The sequence below is a fragment of the Strigops habroptila genome, chromosome 10 (genome assembly GCF_004027225.2).
Source record: "Strigops habroptila isolate Jane chromosome 10, bStrHab1.2.pri, whole genome shotgun sequence".
Classification (NCBI taxonomy): Eukaryota; Metazoa; Chordata; class Aves; order Psittaciformes; family Psittacidae; genus Strigops; species Strigops habroptila.
The window spans coordinates 20,731,894-20,751,453 of NC_046359.1; the positions used below are offsets into that span (position 1 = coordinate 20,731,894).

The 19,560-nt window shown below is 43.2% G+C and overlaps 2 protein-coding genes and 1 long non-coding RNA gene across 12 annotated transcripts in view; 1 reads left to right on the plus strand and 2 right to left on the minus strand.

The window, feature by feature from the left end:
• Positions 1-1,489: 1,489 nt before the first annotated feature.
• On the minus strand, positions 1,490-4,311 carry LOC115613642. The gene is made up of 3 exons (XR_003993458.1): positions 2,286-4,311; positions 1,782-1,785; positions 1,490-1,520 (listed from the first exon to the last, which is right to left on the minus strand). It is a non-coding gene; the product is annotated as an uncharacterized LOC115613642 (long non-coding RNA).
• A 2,424-nt stretch (positions 4,312-6,735) lies between these two features.
• Positions 6,736-13,817, minus strand: DPY30 (dpy-30 histone methyltransferase complex regulatory subunit). 5 transcript variants are annotated; one of them, XM_030499410.1, is made up of 5 exons: positions 13,601-13,817; positions 11,908-11,979; positions 11,776-11,823; positions 10,334-10,476; positions 6,736-7,036 (listed from the first exon to the last, which is right to left on the minus strand). In XM_030499410.1, exons 2-5 carry the CDS (start codon positions 11,941-11,943, stop codon positions 6,964-6,966), a joined length of 300 nt encoding a protein of 99 aa, XP_030355270.1. In that variant the 5' UTR covers positions 11,944-11,979; positions 13,601-13,817; the 3' UTR covers positions 6,736-6,963. The 5 variants fall into 5 exon arrangements, with proteins under 5 accessions (XP_030355270.1, XP_030355267.1, XP_030355269.1 ...); XM_030499407.1 differs by lacking the exon at positions 13,601-13,817 and adding an exon at positions 12,395-12,523; XM_030499409.1 differs by lacking the exon at positions 13,601-13,817 and adding an exon at positions 12,429-12,474.
• The window catches only part of SPAST (spastin), a 39,093-nt gene continuing 32,780 nt past the window's right edge, over positions 13,248-19,560 (plus strand). The window contains exons 1-3 of one of the 6 annotated variants that reach the window (XM_030499389.1): positions 13,248-13,832; positions 17,888-17,974; positions 19,225-19,308. In XM_030499389.1, the coding sequence (XP_030355249.1) occupies positions 13,424-13,832; positions 17,888-17,974; positions 19,225-19,308 (580 nt within the window). In that variant the 5' untranslated portion in view covers positions 13,248-13,423. The remainder of the gene's footprint in view (positions 13,833-17,887; positions 17,975-19,224; positions 19,309-19,560) is intronic. The other 5 variants (XM_030499387.1, XM_030499388.1, XM_030499384.1 and 2 more) reach the window with 5 other exon arrangements.

Consider the following 19,560-nt stretch of genomic DNA (forward strand, 5'->3'; position numbering starts at 1 on the left):
GGGAGCCCCAGCCCCGGCGTGGCGGAGGGAGAGCCCGCGGGAGCCGCCGCCCGCCCGGCGCGGCTCGGCGCGGGGAGCCGGTGCCCAGCTCTCGGGCCGGGGCAGGAGGTGAGGGGGGGTGGTGGTGTCGGGAGCGAAGCGGCGCTCTCTGGTGCCGGGGGTTCCCCCCTTGCTGTGAGGAGAGCACGGTGCAGCCTCCTCGGCTTCTCCCAGTCTCGGTGGGGCTGTGGGAGCAGGTCGGATTTCGAGGGACGGAGCATCGTTTCCCAAAGGCAGCGGCAGAGAGCACGGGGAGTGCGCTCCCGGTTTCACAGCTCGCACAGTTCCTTTGCGGAGCGTCGCTGTCCGTGCCCGTACGTCCTCGGTGCCGCGTCCTGCAGCGGGGGCTGCGGGAGTACCTCTGTGTGGAAGTCTCCAATTCCTATCAGCCTATCACCCCCTTATTTTTTTTAATCAGCTCGGTGAACGGACTGCTACCAGGCATAGCTCAAAATAGCTGATAAGGCAGAACTGGGAAGGGGAGCATGGCCAGTACAAAAGGGGCGAAGAGAAAGGCAGTTTTAGCCACCGACGAGATGCAGCCAGGAGAGAGGGAGGCCCCAACAGGGGCGATGAGGGATTGCAGCCATGAAGGTGTTAGGGCAGAATGATGCTTTGTGAGGTGGAAAATGCTAGGGCCAGGTCAGGAAACACATTCTCGTCCCCGTCAGTGATTTTATTTTTCATAAAGTCCTCGAGCCAGTTATAAATGCATGCAAGATACAGAGCTTGTGTGTGTGTGTGGTTTGGTTGGTGTGGGTTTGTTGGGTTTTTTTTAAACAAAGGAGATGAGAGGGACAGAGGCATTGTTTGCAGTATGTCTTCAAGATCAAAAAGGCTCGTGCTGCAGATACGGCTGATGTCGTTTTTATCAGTGAGGATTCTCCTCTGCACCCATGGCACTGGCCTCCCAGTGCAGCTGAGGGGCAATAAGGACTGGGCTCTCCAAGTAATAATAGTTGTAACGGGTTGTCATGAGGAAATGGGGCCTGACTATCCCAGAAAATGTCCAACATTTTATGTAGCCTTCACTGCTTTATCTATCCTTACATTATTCCATTGTTATTTTACAAATAGTGTGTTGAAAAAGGTTAACGTGGATTATAACTCTGCCTCGACTGGAAGAACTATCTGTCGATAAAGCCTGACTGCTTTAACATGAAACTATATTGGCAGTTGCGATACCCATTTGTAACTCTCAAGTCTTTTACAGTACAAATCTTCAGTACTGGGAATAGTTCCAGCATTTAGTGCTAATCCCTCAACAAAGTTAACTAAATGCAGCAGGTGATAATTTTACTCCATGGAGAAAAATAAATGGTGTGATTATATACTTACAAAAAAGGTCATGCAGCATATAGCTCAAGTTTTGATGCACCATTGTGAGTTAGAGGGGACTGCTAGAGCAAACATCTTAGGGGAACTGGGGTTAAAATAATTTTTAATTGCCTGGTATTCCTCTCTACCATTTAGAGGAAGAGCTTGCATATCCTCCAAGCACTTCAAAATACAAGAATTTCCAAATGGTAATCTAGATGGTTTAATGAGTTAAAAAAATTTATATGTATTTTCTTCAGGGTTTACTACCTTTCTTAATGTAGGTTTGGCTTTTCCTCTTCAGCTTGCCTTTTAAAATTTCTTAAATATTTTGTTGTTATTGTTGCTGTATGCCTCTCAGCTGGATCCCTTTTCTCCTTGTGCATCCTTTTTAAGTTTCCTTCTCCCTTGCTTTTCTCATCAACCTTTCTTTCCTTGTATCTAGTTTTTTCTCATCAAGATTAGATGTAGATTGGGATAAAGTCTTTATGTAATGTGAACACAGCATCCATATAGATGCAGAGCAACAACTGCGGCTTAGTGTTAGCAGGTCGTAAAAAGCGCAGGCTTTTTTTGCAATTCCTTGGATTGTGGCATGTGCCACAAACACCATGGCAGCCCGTTTTCCAATGAATCTCCATCCTTGTCTGTTGTCAACTAACGCTCTCAGTCCTCCAGGAGCTGGAGGACATCCTCCTCAGTTTCTGCCTGTTCCTACCAGAGCTTATCATCCATACTACTACAGGAGGAATTTCTGCAGTGAAATTGCAGGGTGGCAAGGGTGACATTAGGATTTTTTCTTTGTTCCCTATTGCAGGTGGACATAATACAACTGAGCAGCATTTAGTGATTTCTAGGTTCCTCTTTTTAAACTATCACCTGATAATGGATTTTTTTCTTTAAGGGCTGCTGATGGACTCCCTCAGTACCAGATAATAAAAATCAAAGCAGCAGAAACAGAAAAGCAGGCTCTTCAATTAAATAGATGGTGGTGCTTGGTGCTGGGCTTCCTTGTGCTCAGGTTCTAGCCACGGGCTGAAAAACTGGGCTGAGCTTTCAGCTGAATGCTGTGAAGCATGGGATATGTTGGGAGAGCCTCCTGCTTTGTCTGAAGAGGGAGAAGTAACAGGAGCACTTACCTGTTCAGACCTACTATTTCAGTCTGTTTCTCTCATGTGCAGGGGAGGCAAGGAACTCAAGCTAAGGCTTGGCTAAGAATAATGTGTTACATAATTAGTACAGTGATAAGAATAAACCAAAACCTGTACTCTATGAAGCATGGTAGGCATAGGGATTCTTCCATGTGTTTCCTTTCCAACCTACTGGTTTCAACTGCTTGTATCTGTCAGAATTTTTCATGTTTTTCATTTGTTTGAAAGCAGCTGCTTCATTTGGAGGAAGTCAGATGAGGAGAGAGAAGTTCTTTTGATCAGACTGCGTTTACAATAGTGACAGCACTTCAGAAAATAAAATTGATAGCTCAAAGCTTGTACTGATTTTGGAGAAAGTCCTTGATAAATCAGAGGTTAAAAAAAAAAAAAAAGATTTGGCAAGTCAAACGGTATTTTTAGGTGGTAACAGGCTTCAGAGAATGAAGATATAGAACCCTTTGATCAGAATTGCTTTTACTTTCTTCTGTCACTGTCCCCTTCAAGGTAAAAGATAATGTTCTCTGTGGAATCATTAAAAGAGGCAGACTTCAAAATACTGCATATGAGTCCTATGTAATTCTTTCACAGTTAATGAATAGTAATGTCTGGATATTGGATCTAAAATAGTCATCTTGGAAGGTGTGCTGTGGTGTTGACCAGGTTTTCTGTTTTATTTTCTGCTTAATTTTACTGCCCTTCAGAGCATATACTGACTCAGTTACCTAGGGTGGTGTGGAGAAAACCGAAAAATAATTGTTCAAGAATCAAGAGATAATGGTTTTCAGCTACTTAGCAGTGGCCTGTCATACATCTGAAGTTGACATTTTCAATTATTCAAGCTTTTATTCTACATCTATTAATAATTTGTAGCCCTTTCCATCTGTTCATTTTTTTTATGAGTTCCTCATTTTTATAAATGTAAAATCACTTGGTTTTTAATTTGTACTTCAAAATGAAATACATTTCTCTTGAAGCCCTCAGAACTGGTGTTTGCTAAGGAAAAATAGTACTTCTTTCTGGATTAAATTGGGACAGCAAGCATCTGTCAAGTCTTTTCACAAAATTTTCATTGTTTTATAGTGGGGAATGTTTAAAACAAGTAAATGCTTTGAAAATTTGGACTTTATCATTACTTTCCTAACTTTCACAACTGGATTATTCACGTGTGATCTGATTATTCAGATAGTACTTTACCATCTTCTTCCCATTACGGAGGCTTCCCTATGCAGCAGATAGAGAATTGGTGAAGCCAATTTAACAGGTAAAGGAATATGGTTGCACTTTTCTTGTTGACTTGTCATACCTTTGCAAGAATCACTAGGATTAATTTCTTAGAACTGGTGAGTTCATTGCTGCTAGTAACATTTCAACTTACTTTCTTGAAGGAAGCTGTCCAGAAAAGCTGCTGCAGTACATCTTCTAACATCATCACTGTGTGAACATGGCTTTTCCATTCTCTTCAGCTAGCCTAGATGGGAAGACAACAGCAGGTGACAGCATGTAGCAAACAGTGGCACCAGCAGCTTAGTAGGTGGGTTGTTGTTGCTGAGGGACAGCTCACCTTAAGACTGGTACCGGTGCTTTGAGATTCAAGGTTGGTGCAAGAGCTGTGCAGAAAGCCGGAGTGGTTACAAGTTTTGTGCAGCTGCTTGATGAGTGTTACTGTAAGATGAGAAATCTGATTGTATGCTGAATTCAGGTATGACGATATAGTGTAATCTTCTGTCTAGGAAAGATTAATAGTTGAACTGCTTCCTTTTGTATGGTCTTGCAGAACTTTTCAACATGGAAATTGGGGAGCAGCATGGATAGTTCATAGAATCATAGAATAGTAAGGGTTGGAAAGGACCTTAGGATCATCTAGTTCCAACCCCCCTGCCATGGGCAGGGACACCTTGCCCTAAACCACGTGGTCCAAGGTTCTGTCCAGCCTGGCCTTGAACCACCAGGGATGGAGCATTCACAACCTCCCTGGGCAGCCCATTCCAGTGCTTCACCACCCTCACTGTAAAGAACTTCTTCCTTATATCCAGTCTAAACTTCCCCTGTTTAAGTTTGAATCCATTACCCCTTGTCCTACCACTACAGTCCCTAAGGAAGAGTCCTTCCCCAGCATCCTTATAGACCTCCTTCAGATACTGGAAGGCTGCTATGAGTTGGGGTTTTTTCCTACCCATTTAACAATTCTTACAATCTTGCAATGTTGCCACCTATGGATGAAACCTTGGAATGCTGCTTCAGCAATAAAAACAGCACTACAAAGTCTTTATGGTGTCTCCTTGTCTTCACTGAAATGTTGTTACTCATTCCAGAAAGTCACTCAATCCAGAAAGTGTCAGTGTTTGGTGAAGAGTCTGTTCACCACAATGCAATAGAATTACTAATTTCATTCCACAATTTCTGTATGTTTTCCAAATTAGAACTTGTTAGGCTTGGCTTTGTGTTTGCAGGTTTCTTTAATTTTTTTTTGTTCCCCAGTCTTACTTGTCTTGGACTGCACTAATTCAATGTTTCCCTCGTAGCATATTAAGAAATACGTAAAATACTGAAAGCCTTCCTACTAGGAGTAACAGCCAGATCTCATCCCAGCCCCTGCAAGTTAGCACAGTTGAAAAATGTTTTCCTCTGAAGGATCTATCTTCTGGCCACTCTTACACGCATGTATCTAGGCTTTTAAAGAAGAAAAGCCATGCTAAAACAAAAAAATCTTCAGGTTACCATAGGAAAGTCATCTAGATGGCAGAGAACAAAGGGAAAATATTATTTGTGCAGTGCGCCACCTAATATACTGCCAATACAGCATATATATTTTAGTCATTATAGGAACAAGTCAAATAAGAGATTTATGTCTTTTTGTGAATTTATGCATAATTGCAAAAAAAAAAAACAAAACCAAAAACCAGCTTTTAACATCACACAGAAAACATCTCCAGCCCTTGCAGCAAAGGATTTAATTTTCTAGGTTTTAACTGCCTGCTTTGTCACAGCAATTAGATAAGAAACACAGAATGGGGACGGGAATGGCAAGAAAGATGGCAGTATTGAACTTTATTTTAATAAAATTTAAGATTTTGATTAATCAAGAACTCTCGGAAGCCAAATTTACCATTTCTGTGACTGTCAAAACAAATTATCATCATTCTCCCAGTCTGTTAAAAACTGGGCTGTGCTTAATGTGGATTCCCGTATTCAGCACTAGTGAACAACGTTTATTATGCTCCTTGTTATGAGTTTCAGAAAACAAAAATGGGAATACTGAGGGCTGGGCTAGTCCCTGTACCCATTTGCCAATAACCTAGCTAGCCAGTTCTCCAGCTACAACGTTGGTATTTGAGAGCCTTGCTACTGTATTTCACAACACTTTACTGTCTTAATTGTGTCTTTTTCTTCTGCTCCCATCTCCTGGTGCAGCTTCTTATAGTGTACCCTGAGGTCTGTGGCCTTTACTCTTACTGAGATTACAGGAAAAATAAACAAGGGGTCAGAAAAAGATGTTAATGGGCAGGAAAAAAGGTGGTGGTGGTGGGGGGAATCAGAATACTTGGTATTTTAGATTAGGATTATCTTGGACATCAGGAAAAGGCTGTTCACCGAGCAGTGGTCAGTCACTGGAAGTGGTCACAGCACCAAACCTGTCAGGGTTCAAGGAGCTTCTGCATGATACTTAGTCATACGGTTTAGTTTTGCATAGTCCTGCAAGGACTCGATACCCTTACAGGTCCCTTCCAACTTGAGATATTCTATGATTCTATCTTGGAGAGAGACAGAACATTCCAACTAGGGTAGCAATACAGAGAACTGAATAACAGAACCTTTGCAAGTCCCTTCAAACTTTGTTAGTTAAATCCAGCACAACAGTCACAGGAGATCAATGACAAATGCTGAACAGCACACCTCATGAACGTACACATCTGCATTGGACGCTGTCTGCAGGTGAGCTGTTCAGCTGCTGAATCTAATCATTTGTTTTAACTAAACACCCATTTCGTGGACCTCTGAAGCAAGTTCTCTCCCCTCTGCTTAATCAATACTTCCTCAAAATAAATTTTAACTGCTCTTAATTTGTTTGCTTTCTGCTTAGGCATGTTGCATGTGGAAGGTGCTATATAAAATCAAAGTAAGTTATATACATTATCACCCATGTGATTCCCATAAGGAATTTTTCCCCTTTGTGTCATACCTTCAGGTGATGTAGCCCCGTGGAATTATTCAGACTTTCATCCAGCAGTGCAGTTTCTGTACTTTATTTTGAAAGTCTCTTAATAGCTAGTTTAAAACAAGTGAACAAATTAAATGTAAAGTGTTCTTTATTAAATAACTCAAAAGGTAAAGCAAACTGTGTGATTAAGAAAGACACAAAGTCTTTCAAAGTTCCAAAGGATTTTTACAGCAGAAAACCAACTGTGGCAAATGAACATCTCAGTCTAGCAGCCAAACTGTCCTCATTTTTATGGAGTTAATTTCGGTCCTCAAATTGTGACTTGTTTTTTAAAAGATATGCTGCTAGAAATTCAATGGGATTTGGTGGTCTGCAAAGAAGAAAATAAATAAAAAGTTACTATTTTTTCTTAGATTAAATTAAATAGCTGAAGAACTAATTACCTTACCTTAAAATCAGTATAACTCCTCCCAGACACAAGCATTGATGTAGGGATGACCAACTCCCTAGAGTTACCCTGTAAACTTCCAGTTTACATCCGAGGAGAAAGTTTTTAAGACGGAATCTTAGTCACTGCTGTTTCAATGTTACTGACTTGCTAGAACAGCCACATAGCTATAACTAGGTACACTCTGTAAGTGTAAATACTGTATGCACCACTGGAAGTTACACACATTTGCCTATTTCTGTAACTCATGCTATATAAAGTGAAAGTTAATCCGTCAGTGCTTTCTTGCTTCATTTTCTTCAAATGGTTATTGTGTAGCTTTGTGCATTAGAGCTGTTTTCTCGGTGCTGTAACTTGCAAGAGGTCAACAACAGACACTTGATCACTGGCCTTCATCTGCAAGGTTTTTTCAAAAAGTTCTACTAGCTACAATGCATGAATCATGCCAATTTGGATCCTGCCCTCAGAATAAACTTACTTACTCCACAGAGTCAGGCCAAAGGTCTGGCAGTGAGCAAATATGCCTATAAAGAGCATAAAAAAAAGGGAGAGGGGAAGAACTGCACAGAGATATTTCTGTGGATCATCCTTTTGGCCTCCAAGCATGTACCAAGTTCTGTGTTAGCACTTGTAATAGTCTGGGTGGATTCCTCTACAACTTTGTCCAGTTAGCCCTCAACCCCAAATAAAATGTTAATGTCCTCAACCTAAGGCAAAAAATTATATAGCTTAATGATGTGAGCTGTGAAGGATCACCTCTTTCTGTCCATTATGCATTTGCTACCTGCTTCACTTAACTGGATTACTGTATCAGAAGAGATAATAAACAATCCATCCCAACTCATCATGTCTGTGCTATTCATGATTCAACAGATTCCTGATATATTCTCTCTCAGAAGTGTCTTTTCTAGGTATCTATTCAGTCACTCTGTATACAGAGAGCATTCCATACTTCTGACCGCCTTGTCATTCTTACTTTTCCATGTTCTACCAGAATACAGGGGAATTGGACTTAGGCACAATATTAAAAATGTGACAACATTATAAATTTAAATAGTGACATTATGCTTGGTTTTACCCCTTTGATTTCTAAGTCCTACCATGCAGAATTTATTTGTGAATGAGCAATGCACTGACATATACATTTGACAGTTTAAAGATGTTTTTTCACAAGGGGGAAGAATAATTTTGTCACTAGCATTACCCTCCCAGGTGCATCAGTTTGTGTTTATTTGTATTCCATCTTTCCCTTTTTGTCATTTCATATGTCCAATTTCATAGTTTCAATTTCACAGCAGTCTTCCATAATTTCACATTGAGTTTATGAAGTTCCTGTGCAATTACTTACAATCAATTGACTTAAAGAAACAAAACCCAAAACAAAACAACCAACCAACCAAAACTCCCAACAACAAAAATAACAATAGAAACACTCAAAAAACTCAAACAAACAAAAACCACAGGAAACCCAACCTGTTCTGGAAAACTCAGTATCTAACAAATTTTGTCAGCCACTTCCTCAAATTGTTTTAAACAATTCTAGTGTTGAGCTCATTTCACCATGAAAATTCACTATTTCTGTCTACTCTCTCTCATACCTTCCGATCAGTTCCTCATCCATAAAGGTTTTTCCTTTAAGCCCACAGCAACTAATTCCCTTTAAAAGCTTTTAGTGAATGACTGCATCAAAAACCTTTTGGAAATTTAAACAGACTTATTGCCTGGATTCCTGTTTACATGTGCTCACTGACTCCTTCAATGGAGGAGTTCATTGAAGGAGTGAATGAAGACATTCAATGAAAGAGTGAATGAAGGAGTTCATTCACTCCTTCAACTCCAAGAGACTTACAAGACCTGACAAAAGTTGTTTTGACTCCTCCCAAATATGTCATTTATCCATATGCTCACTATTCTGGATTATAATTTCTACTGACTTCTAGACAGTCATCAGATATACTGGGCTGTTCCCTGAACATACCTATATTCCTTAGAAAAATATATTTAGCATTCATTAGTTATTTTCCAGTCCAATTTTAAGCAGAAGATTATACAGCAGAGCTGGCAGTTCAGCTTTTTCACCCCTGAAACTTTAATATGCTCAACTGAATAGCCAATTTGACCGTGGCAGTTTGGCACTGTTATGGTTTTTTCCTGTATGTTCCTCAACCTATTCTATCAATATTCCAATTTCACTGCTGTAGTGATCCCCATAAAGAACAGCTCCTTCTATAAAGATAAAATAAATAAAAACCAGGTTTGCCTGTAGCCCAAGTATCCAGACTGTCAGTGTGTGGGATCCACCTCAGGCTCTATTTTACATTCAGTCCACAGCAGAGCTCCCACAGATGTCAGCTGAAGACCTGCAGGCTGTGCAGGTGGACACATGGGTGTACCTTCCAGGGTGCTCTTTTGCCTAACTAGCTGTCTGTACACCACAGTTCAAAGTCACGACTCCTTTTGAGGTGAAGACACTGTGGTTGTTCTGCCTGTAGGTATTGTGATGCTATTAGGGTCACCCATACCAGCTTCTGATCGTGTTATTTTGGCACCACTGGGAAACTACACATGGTATGACTCACCAGTAGTTTAGATACACCAAAAGGCTGAAATTAATTTGGGTAAGATGAAAAACTGTTTGCTGTTATGGAAGAATACCCTTCTACATTTACTGACAAGAGATTTGGGGCACTTTGGCAGCATAACCTTTACTCAGAGGACAAATTACCATTTTGCTTCTGTGTTGACAGTACAGAATCAGCCTCATCCTTTAGAAAATGTTTTCATCTTCAACAGATGCATATCAGGCCAAATTTGTCTGTCTGTCTTTTAAAAGGCAAGCAGAACTCTTTATAATCCCACACTACAAAAATCTTCCTCAAAGCTAGAACAACTTCTTGCCTTCTTTCTATAAGGTGAATTATGTGATAAAACTAATTAAAAAAAAGCATTCCTCCCCACTCCCAAAACCTTTACAGTAGCATTCCTCATTGGGAGATCACCAATTCAAATAATAACTTATCATGCCATATGCACCTACGTGAGGAACATATCCTGCATGGTCAATCATAGTAATTCATAGGTTCACAAACCTGTTGTAACGACTCTCTCACAACTAGCAAATCCACATCTGGTGTGTGAGGCCTGCAAAGGTGACATAGCACCCACGTTTGAGACTTACTTTTTTCCCCCAAGAACAGAAGGGATGTTGAAGCATCTTACCTCTCTTTTGCAAGCACAGCAAGTCCTTGTAGTAAGATAGGTACAACTGTCTGATCCAAGTAGGCACGTGTGGGTAACGACTGAAGATCCACCTTCTGCTTCGATGTTTTCTCTGCATTTATTTTCTCATTTTCTACTATCCTCTGAAGTGAGAAAAAAAAAGGGGGGGGGGGAATGAACGTTGGTAATAGCAGCCACATCTGCTTTGAAGCGTGAGTGCAAAGTACCCATCTCTCTGCAATTTACTGGCAAGATTAAAGAAAATTTAAGTGCATATTTTTCCTTGCACTAAAACCTAACCCAGAGGAGCCTTCTGTTAAATTCTTACTTTTTGGTCACACAATGTCAGGAAGTCGCGAGTTTGCTAAATCAGAAGATACTCAATCTCCATCATTTTTATTTCTGTTTTTGCATTCAGAGATTTAAATTCTACACCCCTGAGGTAGCAATGACTATTAACAAGAGCAGTCTCAATTACATGGCTCCTGTGTGCATGCACTTCGAACAGAAAACACTAAGAGCACGAGAAATTCAGGTGGAGCCTGACCAAGGGGACTCTGTCAAAGTCAAGCACTTCAAGACCATGCTTTATTAAAAGTAGAGATGGACCCTTTGAAGAAAACATGCAAAATGCTTCCAAAATGCTTTTGGTCAAGAAGTGCCGAATCATCTTACACCATTAACTGCAGTTAAAAAAGGGTACCCTACCACTGCTAGTAAACCAAACGTATTCAAGGCAGCATACACGTATCTGCAGATACGGGACCAACGCATCCAACATGTTAAAGTTCTGTAGCAGAAGTTGAGGCCAACAGACAAGCAGGGGATGAGTCACAAAGGATGTTTAAGAGAAGGTTTCTGCAAAAGCTTAGCAGAAAGCTTATAATGGAGGGAGACTGAAGGATCTTCTTTAATAAGAAATACTAAGGAAGTATCGTAGGGTTATTACCGTAACCCACCCTGTTACCAACAGCTGAGAGAATGGATTGTGTCTACTCTTTCACAGCATAAGTAATTAAAGACAGCTTGGATTAATTTGTGAATATGAAAAGAATCCCTCCCTTTGATACTTCTATAGAAATTCCATCAACTCCTCCTATTTGCTTCCTGTAATTTAAGTCTGGCTGGCTTTTTGTGGCACAATAAATTATACATATATAAAATAGATGGCGATGGAATAGACAATGATCCTAGGACACTTCCAAAAACCTCATTAAAAGGTTCATTATTTACTTCAGTACCATTTAGTATCACAGAAGCAACGCAACAGAACATGTATTAACAGCCAGTTAGGTAAGGGACCAGCCTCTGTAGGTTCAGTTTCCATCTGACTTTCTTAGAAACATTATATTTGCTGAAGTTAGACTCAAGACTCAACATGTTTCCCCCTGGCTCAGGAATGTGACTTCCCCTGTACTTTACAACAACAAAATCTTCGTTACCTCTACATTTTCAGTGAGGCCGTATTCAGAATGGGGATTTTCTGGAACCTGAAAAATAACACACGGTCAGCAAAATGAAAAAGCTCCTTTTACACATGTAGCATGATGCACATAGAGCACTTCCTGCAGTACCTGCGGCTGTCCCTCCATGATCTGCTCTGCCTCCATGATTTGGAAAGTGGAATTCGCTGGACACACAGGAATCTGGAAAGCCATAAAGAAACCGGTCAGCAGGTTGAGGTGAAGGCCACTGCTAGCAGACGATACTGCATTACTTACTGACTGAGGCACAATTACTAGAGAGCAAACGGAGTGGCTCCGTGCTTCCTTCCCCCCCCCCCCCACGAAACTTGTACGCGTTTTGCCCGCACATAGAACCACGACAGGGGCCGAAGAAGACGGTACCAGGATTCCAAAACACGGCATTCCTCACTTAAAACAGGAGTCCCCCGCGACGGCCCGCTCCGCCGCCCGGCCGGGAGCGCCCGCGGGAAGGCAAACACCCTCCCTCGCTCGCTCCCTGCTCCACACGCCGCGCAGAGCGCCACGGACCCAGCCCGGGCCCCCGCCGGGGTCAGCGCGGCCTCGGCCGTGCCCAGCCGCCACCCCCCGCTCTCACCCGCGGGCGGGCCCGGCGCTCAGCGGGTACCCACAGCCTCTCCGCAGCAACCGCTGCCGCCGCGCGCGACGTCGTAAACTGTTTTGACGTAAGTGAAGCAGTCGCACCGCCGGCACCGACCCCCAGCGAACTGCGCCTGCGCCACTCAGCCCGCTCTCCCCATTGGCCAGCGGGGCGGGGCGGGGCGCGTCATGTCATCCTGCGGCTGTAAGGTGGGCGCATGGGCGATGTTGGAGGGCTAGTGTTTCCCGGTGTCACTCTGTGTGTCCCTCAGTTCAGTGACGGCTTGCTGCTTCACCAGCTTTCCTACTGTTTCGCCCAGGAGTGGGGAGGTGCGTTAGACAGCAGGTGGATAACAGCGACCATAGGTTGTGATCTGTTGGCAGGGGGCTTGTTTTGCTTGAAGGTTTTGAATCCTTCAACGTGGATTGAATCCTATACAGACGTGGAGCGGTCAAAGCACCGGAGCACCCACTGCCATCCTCTCGGGGGCGATCCGAGAGGGCGGCAGGACGGGCACCGGCTGCTGCGCACCCCGAACGGCTTTGGGAGGGGGGAAATCCCCCAAGCCCTCCTGACCTGCCTCCCACAACGCCTGCACGCCGGCAGCGACGCGAGGACCCGCGCTGCGGGGCGGCTCACAGCGCCACTCGGAATAATTAATGTTATTAAATTAATTAGGTTCATCCTCTTCCCGCCCGGCGTGTTTCGGTGTGCTGAAATCCCGCGGGCTCGGCCGGGGCTGCAGCAAGCCGCCGCCCCCCAGGCACAGCGCTGACAGACACGGTGCTTCGTCCCGCCCGGGCCCGCGGGGCAGGCCGGGAGCTGTAGGCTCCCCGCGGAGCCGTCCCCGCCTCCTATTGTGGCTGCGGCGCGCCGGCAGCAGAGGCACGGGGCGACGGCGGGCGCTGTCTGGGAAGGACCCTGCGCACTCCTCCCCCTGGGGCCGAGCGAAAGGGGCGTCGCCGCCGCTGCCGCCATGGCCGGTTGTTGTCAGTCCCTGGCAGCGGGTTATGGCGACGGCGGTGAATGAATTCTCCGGGCGGCCGAGGGAAGAAGAAGGGCTCAGCCGGCTCCAGCTCCGCGCCTCCGGCCGCCGGGCCCTCGCCCTCCTCGCCGCCCGGGCCGGCCCCCCCCGTGCCGCCGGCGGGGGCGGCGGCGGCAGCGGCGTCCCCCCACAAGCGGAACCTGTACTACTTCTCGTACCCGCTCTTCGCCGCTTTCGCCCTGCTCCGCTTCGTCGCCTTCCAGCTCGGGCTGCTCTTCGCCTGGCTCTGCGAACGCCTCTCCTGCGGCGCCCTCATGGCCGCCAAGGGCAGCAGGGCCGGGGCCAGCGACGCGCCTGAGCCCGGCGGGGCGCCCGAGACGGTGCGGGCCTGCCACAAGCGGGCCTTCGAGTGCATCTCCATGGCGCTGCGCATCGACGAGGACGAGAGAGGTAGGGGAGCGCCGGCGGCCGCCCGGGTTGCGGTGGGAACCGGGCCGGGCAGGCCGGTGTCGGGAGGGGGGGCAGGGCCCTCCGGCCGTGTGCCGGGGGACCGGGGCTGCCGCTTTGAGTTGAGAACAAACAAAACTCGCTTGTGCGAGACATACGGGTCACGAACGATCCGCGCCGGGGGGGCGGACGCCGTGCGGGCGCCTGCACGCGGTTACGGTGCTTCGCTCCCCGCCGCCTCAGCCGGGTCCGGCCGCATCCGGCAGGCGCAGGCCGGTGTCCCAGGCGAGGCAGGTCTCTGTCGCGCTGTAATAGCTTTAAAGTTTTTAATGCGGAGGGCGGGGAGTGACTGTAACTAGCGCTCGGTTTAACCGAGCCAGCCGGACAACAGAAGCACCAGCGAGAATGGTAAGGGTGCATCTGCTAATGTACTGTCATTGCAAATGATGGAAGTGTTGAGGCGAGTCTTCAGGAAATTCGGCTCCCAAACTGCTCATTTGGAGTCGTCTGACTTTTAAGAAATATTTATTCGTATTCTGGCAGTTTTAAAAAATGTATTTTTCAAAAACTGTTTGATATGCTTACTGTTGAAAAAGCTATCACTATGTGACTAGAAGACCTTAAGGAGGATGCTTAGGGTTTGATTAAATAAAACACAGGAGTAACTGTGTTTTATTTTTTCCTAGAAAATAAAAACAAAGAAAAACAAAAACCCAAACAAACAAGGCAATTGCTACTGCATTTGATATGGCCGTTTATTCTAAGTGCAGCAGCACAACTCTGTCAGCATCCAAAGGATAGTCCTTAGGGCATGCTGTGCTGTGTTTTAAAATTTTCTGGAAACATCGGAGTACCTTATACTCTTTCAGTTGAGCTGTAGTGAAACTGCTCTCCTAGAGAAGGATGTTAGAAAAAAAAAAGTAGGAACAGGCCTGCAATAGAAGCTGCATGCTGAGAGCACCATAAAAGCGAGGGATGTGTCTTGCTTTGCATTTGATAGTTGGGGAGTAGCAGTGATAAGCTCTGGGAGGAAAAACCTCACCAGGTGCAGCAAGGTTAGTTCCGAACAGACATACAGTGTAAGAGCATTGAGGGTTGTAGGAGCAAATCATGAACAGAGGTGGGGTAGCTTAAAACTTCTGTGGTGGTGATTGTTCTGTGAAGACTACGAATGTCTTGTGTTATCAGGTGCCCATTCCACTGTTGTGGCTTCTAACTGTTGGTGGCTTGAAGGGTAGGCCTTCAAATACTGATTTTAATCATGAACTTCATTTGTATATACTTCTGGAGTTATCATATATGAATTAGCTGCACAGGTCATACGTTTACTAAGAAGGCCTTTGCTGCTAGCACAAGCAGTTGCAAAACTGTTCCAACCCTGCACCTGCAATATTCATTGCACTAAGAACTCACCTTGCTTTAATACATTGATTTGTTATTTGCTATTTGTTTTTACTAGAATACATGCATAACTTTGAATTTATTTTATATGTAAACAGCTTTGTATCGCTTCCAACAGAAAGCTGTATATTAGGCATAGCATGCAAAATGTTTGGGGTTTCTGGATCATCTAATATCTCGTTAATTATGGGGTGTTTTTGCTGTTCTGGAAGCTGTGTGTACTTCAGTAGTTATGGTAGCACTTCTGGTAAGTTTTATGCTTCTGAATTATTTGTGAAATGAATGTTCTTGGTTTGGTATCTTCAAAATCAAGCTTAACATCTTTTCCTGGGAGTGAGAAGGTACATGTGGTGGGCTGACCTTAGCCAGCAGCTCAGGTCCCACGCAGCTGCTTGTTTATGCCCCTCAGTGGGACAGGGGAGAGAATGGGAAGAGCAAAAGTGAGAAAACTTGTGGTTCAGCAGAAAGACATTTAGTAAGTGAAGGGAAGAGGTGGGTCAGAAACACAGGATCACAATGCCTTATAGGCATTGCTTACCAATGCCCAGCCAGGTTCTGAGCAATTGCTGCCTTGTAAGTTGGCTTCCACCCAGTTATTCCTCTACCCAAGTTTTTATTACTGAGAATTATGTATTGTCATATGAAATATCCCTTTGGCCAGTTTGGGTCAGTCATCCTGCCAGTGCCCCCTCCTGACTTCTTGTGCACCCCCAGCCTACTCACTGGGGATATAGAGTCGGGGAAAAGAAAATCTTAAGGTTGTGCTGTTCAGCAGTAGTCCAGCCTTTGGTGTCTTATCAACACTGTTTTAGTCGCAAATCAAAACCACAATGCCATAGGGGCTGCTACAAAGAAAATTAACTCCATTCCAGCCAGACCCAGTACAGCAAATCAACAGCTTCCAAGGAATGTGACATTGAATGTATTAATCACTGAGAACTAGTAAACCATCCTGTGTGGATTCAGAGCGCTACTTTGGCGAACAGTGCGGTTTGGTATAGTGCTTTTAAAACTTCTCCAGTTAAAAGGTGGAAGTGAGATTTTAGTGGTGACCTTGGCATGTTTGCACATGCTCTTCAGAATAACAAAGCAATTCAGGCAACAACAGAGGTGGCTGAAATCATCTCAGATTTGATTTCTAATAGCCATAATCAGCATTAGAGTTACATCGCAGTTGAAACAGTTTCTATAGGTGATGGGGAGAAGCTTAAAGAAAAAAGGCCACGCAGAAGATAAAAGGCACTCAGCTTCCATGATTTAATATATCTGTCTTTGTCCTTAACAGTCAGGATATATGAGGCTGGTGGCAAAAGGGCGGTAATAAGATTATTCCCAAGGTGTGTAATGTACACAACTACGGGAGGGTGTTGCTCCTGTGGTTTGTGTTGGTAAGAAGAGCAAAGCGTGGGAATTACCCGTGCAGGGTAACTTGCCAAATCTTATTAAAAGATTTTTGCATCTGGAGAGGAGCAAGAGAACACCCTTAAGTGGGTTCTAGAAGTGTGTTGAAATATTTTTTATTGGCACTGCAATTTGCTAGAAAATAGATTTGGTACTGAAATTATCGAAAGATTTGAGTGCAGAAGCAACAGAGTCATTGGTAACTGACACTTAGGAATAGTTTGGTGAAACATCATCTCTTGTGAAACTAGGATAATGGTATCTGAAGGTTTTGTTCTAGGCTTTTTTTTCCCCTTAGCAGTAGCAGCTTGTTAATGCTAATCAGGTTTAAATTGTAATACCTAATGTGCTGTTTTCCTGTGTGGAAAGGCATGCTTAGTATGACATAGCTACCTTGCAAAAGTGTGTTTCCGTGTGCAGGCAAGTATGTTATTAATGCAGAGGGTTTATAGAAGGGGAACAAGATGAAGTAGATACTAATGTCTCCCCAGCGGGTCATTTGCTGTCATGGCATTAGATAGTGTAGGTTAGGCATAGCCATGTTCATGGTTGTGTCTGCTGTGGAATCTGTTTAGGACATTGTTGGTACAGAGCTCTGTTCTAACTCTACATGTATTGTACTTTGTGTGAAGGTTGATGTACACCTATGGTAAAGCAGTTTCATGATAGGATGAACAAAGAAATACCTCTATGACTAGTTTGCTGCTCTATACAAAAGTTAACCAGAGGAAGACTCTCCTGTCTCACTTGAGTAGTATCTTAGAGTCATTGCTTTTCTTTTTGAGTTTCTGCGCTTCTAGTGTTATTTTGGTATTGGCTATTGCTGGAAGATTGAGAGGCATGTCTCAATTTGACGGTCTAGAAATAAAAGCAATAAAATTCACCATTTCTGTTGTGAACAACTGTGTAGGCTAGCCGTTTTACCCTTTATTTGGGGTATTGTTTGTTTGGGGATTTGTGTGCGTGAGATCTTGGCGGGTGTTGGTGGGGGAGGGCGACTGATCTCTGCAGGGTGGATGTAGAAATAATCCTAAAAGTGATTTGAGGCTGGTGTAGTACCTGTTTTTAATAGAAAAGCTCATTTGAAACTTAAGTAGATATCAAGTTGACAGTGTCCCTTTAAGTGTTTTTTTTAAATCGGAGGATTTCGTTCAAATACCTCCTTCTTCCTCTTACTTGTTTTACATAGCATTATATGGAACCATTCCTAAGCTTTAATTCATTACAGAAAATAATGGGTTCACTTCCTTTTTAAGCAGGACAAAAGGAACAAGCTGTTGAATGGTATAAGAAAGGAATTGAAGAACTGGAAAAAGGAATAGCTGTCTTAGTAATTGGTCAAGGTAAGCCAGTTTTGAGTTTTGTGGTAAAGATTCTGGTTTATGACTTCTTCAGAGTGAGAAATCAATATTGCTAAATATGGTAGATGGTAGGAATGGTCTGCTGTATGAATTCATTCATTCGAGTGTTTTAGCTGTAGGGGAGTACTGGTCCATTTCTCTGTTCTACCTTAATGTTCTGGTCTATAACACATGCAAATCTTGCTCCAAATATCTTCAGGCTATCCAAAATCATAAGCAGTTCATGAAAATTCTGAAGTAAAACACTTACATGATGGGAATGTCAAAATATTGAATTCTGTTTTGATTTGTCAGAGCTGACAGTTCATGTTCTCATGCAGAATTTCATATTCCCTTCAGTATGACTAAAAACAAACACCCCAATTCAGTATGGTCTAGTGTTGTGCTTCTGAATAGCTTATGCCAAAATAGCTGAACATTTCCGACAAAGGAAGAAAGCCATCTGTGTATACGGAAACATTTTAAGCTGTAGTGTAGAAGCAGGTATATACCATGGAGAAATAGGTGTAGTGACAGACTTCCTAAGAATTTCTCTCCTGAAAATATAACAAGAATAATAACCAACACCCCAAACCTGTAACTGCTTTTGCAGACTGCTGTTTTGTTCCTCAGCTATGTTTAGAAATGTTAGTAAACAGTATATTGTGACAAGTTACTTATGCAGCAATACTAGTGGCATTTGATACAACCCATGTAAATTGCACATTAGAAAAAAAAAAAGGGAAAAAGAAAAAGCTTGACTTGAGCAGACGTTATTCTTTAGGAAGTGGTGATATTAATGTCTGTAATTCTGTGTGTTTTGAAATGTAAAGGGACACAGTCAACTGAATTTAAATCTGTTCATTTTGAACTAAGTGATTTATTTAAAATTGTACTTGCCTCTCAGTCACTTTTCAAGCTTTTTAAAAAATCTTTTTTATTCGACTTCCATTGAGGAAAATGCAGTGACACTGGACACATATTAGGTCAGTGTTAAATGTTAAAAAATATGCAAAGCAGTGCTTGGGTTCTCACTGCTTTATGAGCAGTATTGTAAAGCAGATAGTATAGACAAAATTCTTGAATAAATAGAAAGCTTTAGGATTTTTTCATTAGTTTTGCAATGATGTTTCTTAGTGGAGAGGGTAGATAAGGGGTGGGAGAAAGAAAAGGAAAGCCTGGGTGTCAGTATTTTAGTACTTTAAAAAGTTGGTTTGCCAAATTATGTTTTAACGTTCATTTTTCTTTGTAAGGTGATCAGTGTGAACGGGCTCGACGTCTGCAGTCTAAAATGATGACAAATTTGGCAATGGCCAAGGATCGCTTGCAGCTCTTAGGTACCATTTACAATTCATGACTTTGGAAATCTTGTCATTATTTGCACAACTTCCCCATATGCATTCTTCAAATATATTACTTTGATTTTTAAAGTGAAAGAGTCATTATCTGTGTAGGCTCTCTTAAGTTTGGCTTTTAGTTGAGAGTAATATTTTTTCAATGCTGTTGTTGGATTTTGAAATTGGAATCTCATGACCTGCTTCCCTATGCCTTAATATATAGGTGTAAAAGTAACTGGTAAGTCTTTATAT

Coding starts and splice junctions, on each gene's coding strand:
- DPY30 (XM_030499406.1), bottom strand. CDS start 12,201: ATGCCGTGTTTTGGAATCCTG. Junction 11,980..12,180: donor TGCCGTGTTTTGGAATCCTG/GTACCGTCTTCT, acceptor ATGGCTTTCCAG/ATTCCTGTGTGTCCAGCGAA. Junction 7,037..10,333: donor GCTGTGCTTGCAAAAGAGAG/GTAAGATGCTTC, acceptor TCTTCTTTGCAG/ACCACCAAATCCCATTGAAT.